Genomic DNA, 4616 nt, shown 5'->3' on the forward strand with positions numbered 1-4616 from the left:
AAGAGGAATAACCAGGAATAGTTAAATTTAAGAGCAAAAAGAAAGAGTTACCTGGTATAGAGCAGATGAGAATTCAAGAGATAATGGTGATGCATAAGAAGCTGCACAGGTTATGCAGAATAAAATGCTGTACAGAACAGGTGCATAAGGAGGGTGCATAAGCTGTGCAGTTCTGCATGAGTTGCATAAGGGACTGCACAGGCTATGCAGAACATTTGCATAAGGAGTTTCACAGCCTGTGCAGTATATTCAAAAGCTGCTGCATAATGATATAGCAAGGAAAAATGTGCAAACACCAGTAGAGGCATGTAAATATATACAGTGTATGGACAAGTATGCACAAAAGGGCAGTAAAGGCAATGAGAATCAATGAAAAACTAATGGAATAGCCATCCAATAGAACTTCAAGAAAACAGAATTCAAGGCAAACTAAAATTGTTTCAGCACATCCAAAAAGAAAAAATCCTAGAAGTTTGAACAAAAGCAAAATAAAAACTAATATAATTCTATTGTTTTGCCCTTGTCCAAAGATCTTTGCTAAAGGATCGATGGAGCCGCTGCCAAGGGTGGTTCTGGAGGAGGTGATGGAGGTGGAGGTGGCATTCCGGGAAAAGCCATGAGCTGCTTCATCATCTCTTTTAACTCTTTCTGTTTATCTCTGGTTTCCATAACAAAATCAAAGAGTTGATCATGATGATCCTTGAGGGTATCAAGACCAGTTTCAAGCTTTCTATCCACAAAGTATACATCATCACTAAGCCTCTCAAGATAGGTGAATAAGGCTTTAGTGTTGAAGGGAGGAGGTGCTGTGGATGAAGAGGGTCTAGCTGCAGAAGGTGTTGGCTGTGCAGAATCTGCTGGGGTATCCTATGTAGACTGAGTGGGTGGTGCAGGTTCAGTAGAATGCTGTTGGACTGGTGGTACAGATTGTGCCTCTGGTTGTGCAGTGGGTCCTATATCTGCTGCTGGTTGTACAGTGTCAGAAGGTGGCAAACTGAATCCAGTTTTGTATAGGTGAGTAGCATCAAAATATAGAGTGTCTGAAAGTGCTGGTAGAGGATGCTCTTCCGGATTAAAACCAAAATGCTTAGCTATAACAGTTATGAGCCCACCCATGACTATATCACCTATAGATTTGGTAGCAATATGTAACACATGCTCACAAAAGAAGTAACCAGGAGATACTTTGACTTTGTGAAAAGCACACCATAGCATGAACAATTCAGATTTTCCAACAGCACCAGAACTAGTCCCTCTGCCTAAGATAGTGCTAGCAATAAGCCTATGGATAAATCTAAGTGCAGGGTCTAGTATTTGAGAGGTCTTGGATCTGCCAGCATAAAAACTCTGAGGTTGGTTTGTGATACTCCTCCAAAACTGAACAGCATTCCAAACACCTTTATTTGCTACCTCTATGCCTGTATATGGCACCCTAAATAGTCCATCAATTGCAAACCCAAAAATACTATGAAATTGGTCTAATGATAGCTCTCTATTTTGCCCCAAACACCTAAATTTCATAGTTGGCTTGTAATCTATCTCATGCAATTTCAGAGTAGCAGAAAATGAGGAAATAAATTCCAAAACTAGAGCTGGATAAACTAGTTCTTGTTTATGCACAAATTCCATCCAACCTAAACCATCAAGGTAGGCAACAACATTATCAAATAAACCAACTGATTGGAGGGCATCTGCAGAAATGTACCTAGTGGGTTGCACTTTCCTGTCCTTTAGTCTCTTAAAAGTTGCCTTGTGGGTTGCATCAGGAAGGGGCCAAGGTAGTTTAGATACCTGTGTTGCTGCTGAAGTTTGCTTTTTGCTAGAAGAGGGTGATTTGGCTTGTGGGGTAGAGGTAGAAATGCCAACCCCCTGTCGTGTGGAAGCTGAAGTTTTGGGATTTTTGGGTGGAGGCTCTGAAAGTGGAGTAGTAGGTGGGTCTTTGCGTTTTGTGAGAGGAGGTGCAGAGGCCATGGGTCGGGTTGATTTCGACCGGATTTTCCTCTTATAGGTGGATGTGGGAGGTGGTGGAGGGGTTTGTTGTGGAGGAGAATCGGGATTGGGGGACTGCATTACTAGGGGCGTGACTTGGAGAGGAGAGCCTTGAGGGGAATGGGGAGGCAATTCCATGGTGTTGTTGATGGTGAGAATGGAGGAGGGAAGAAGAAAGTGAAAGAGGTAAAGGGAAGTTAGGGTATCGGGCGGCGAAAAGAGGTGTGGAGAGGAAGAGTAATGCCGAGAAAAATGGACATGGGGGGAGTGTGAACAGGAACGACGGGAAGTGGGAGGTGGAAAAGTGGGTGCCAAAAGTTTTTTTTTTTTATTTGCACAGGACATGTGTAAAACTGCATAAGGGGAGAATGAGTGTGCATAAGTTATGCACTCTCTTATGCAGGTTTCGGCAGAAGATAAAGAGTGTGAAAAATTGGTTATGCAAAAGTGCATAACTTATGTGCTGCCTTATGCAAGTTTCGGCAGAAAATGGAATTCCAGAAAATGTAGTTATGCGAAAGTGCATAACTTATGCACTTCCTTATGCAGATTTCGGCAGAAAATGGAAATGCAAAAAATGTGGTTATGCGAAAGTGCATAACTTATGCACTCCCTTATGCAGATTTCGGCAGATTTGAAAATGCAGGATTTGAAGTCATGCAAGAGTGCATAAGTTATGCACACACTTATGCAAGTTTCGGCAGAAATGAAATTTGGCAAAAATGTGGCTGTGCAGAATTGCATAAGCTATGCACTTCCTTATGCAGACTACAGCAGAGATGAAAAATGGCAAAAATTGTAGTTATGCAAGATTGCATAAGTTATGCAATGGCTTATGTAGGTTTTAGCAGAGAGATGAAAAATGGTAAAATTTGTAGTCTAAAAGCTACATAAGCTATGTAGTTACTTATGCACAATTCAATAAGACTGAGATTACAATTGAAAATGATTTGCAAGTTTGAAAAATACACTTCCTTATGCAAGTTTTGGCAGATTTGAAAATGCAGGATTTGAAGTCATGCAAGAGTGCATAAGTTATGCACACACTTATGCAAGTTTCGGCAGAAATAAAATTTGACAAAAATGTGGCTGTGCAAAATTACATAAGCTATGCACTTCCTTATGTAGACTACAACAGAGATGAAAAATGGCAAAAATTGTGGTTATGCAAGATTGCATAAGTTATGCAATGGCTTATGTAGGTTTTAGCAGAGATGAAAAATGGTAAAATTTGTGGTCTAAAAGCTGCATAAGCTATGCAGTTACTTATGCACAATTCAATAAGATTGAGATTACAATTGAAAATGATTTGCAAGTTTGAAAAATACACTAGAATGAAGAAATATAATTCTATGAAGCATAAATCATGAGAAATTATCACCAAAAACACATCAATATATACAAAATCCATCACAATTGCATCATACAAGCTTGTAGAAGTGAGTTCTGCATAATAGGCATTTGTGAATTATGCCATTTCAACTCAAACTCTACAAATTAACATTTAGCACATTAAAACTCAATAAAAATCTGCACAAAGTTGCATTTATCCATAAAAGAAAACGGACTCTCCAAGTTATGCCAAGAAAATGCAGCATGTCCACATTGAATCACACAACTCAACTAAGCTCAAAACTACTAAAATGACCCACTTACCATCATATTAACATGATAAGCACAAACACTTAAAAGTTACACACCCAACCTCAACAAAGAAACAAATGCCATGTGCTGCAGATCCCTCTTTGCTGAAAATTTCATTTCTCTGCATAAACCAAGAAGCAGACCTGCACAGGTTATGCAATGAAAGTAAACCAATCTTGGGAGAGTTAAAGGACAAAATATCAAATTAAGAGTTACTCCCCAGCAGTGCAGCAACCTTCATCCATTGAAATACATCTACAAATGACAAGATTCAACACTTTCAAAAATTGAATTTGGGGAGATTTAAGATAAAAACAAAAGTAATGCAAATAAAAGTAAATCAACAAAAGCAAAATAAAAGAACTTGGGGTGCCTCCCAAGAGTGCTAATTTATAGTCCTTAGCTGGACTCTTTTCATGTTTCATGGTGACTGAAATTGGAATTTATTGCCTCTATTTCCAATAGGTGCTTCAATGAATCTATGCTTCATTTTCTTTCCATCACATGAGAAGATCCTTGTTGCTTTGTCTAAAAATTCGACCATTTCTTTCTTGACAACCTTTGGCCCATCTTTTTCTTTGATAGATGGTTGTTTTACTTCACTTTTCTCCACTTACTCAACTTGAAAGATTGGTGCCATAGGACAAGGTGGATTACTATTCAAATGTTGCGCAAATGCAGCCTTTTTTGGATTTTCATCATTGATACTCCCTTCATGGATAAGACAACTTTCAAGAGAAGCCTTCAGATAGCTCTTTCTAAAGTGCTCTTTTACTAACTCATCAACTATATCAATTCTCAAACAAGAGTCTACATCTTCATGTTGCTTCTTCTTATCATTGCCAATGTTGAAGACTAAATGATCCTCTCCGACTCTGAGAGTAAGCTTTTTACCTTTCAAGTCAATCAAAGCACCAGCTGTAGCTAGGAAAGGCCTCCCCAAAATGATTGGGATATTAGAATCCTCTTCCATGTCCAAGATG

At 39.0% G+C, this 4616-nt stretch overlaps 1 protein-coding gene across 1 annotated transcript; it reads right to left on the minus strand.

Moving 5' to 3' along the window:
* Window positions 1-867: 867 nt before the first annotated feature.
* On the minus strand, window positions 868-2127 carry LOC131176406 (uncharacterized). Its single transcript, XM_058141470.1, has 2 exons — window positions 1706-2127; window positions 868-994 (listed from the first exon to the last, which is right to left on the minus strand). The coding sequence occupies exons 1-2, from the start codon at window positions 2125-2127 to the stop codon at window positions 868-870; spliced, it is 549 nt and encodes a 182-aa protein (XP_057997453.1).
* Window positions 2128-4616: the final 2489 nt, after the last annotated feature.

The sequence above is a fragment of the Hevea brasiliensis genome, unplaced genomic scaffold, assembly GCF_030052815.1.
Source record: "Hevea brasiliensis isolate MT/VB/25A 57/8 unplaced genomic scaffold, ASM3005281v1 Scaf10, whole genome shotgun sequence".
Taxonomy (NCBI): domain Eukaryota; kingdom Viridiplantae; phylum Streptophyta; class Magnoliopsida; order Malpighiales; family Euphorbiaceae; genus Hevea; species Hevea brasiliensis.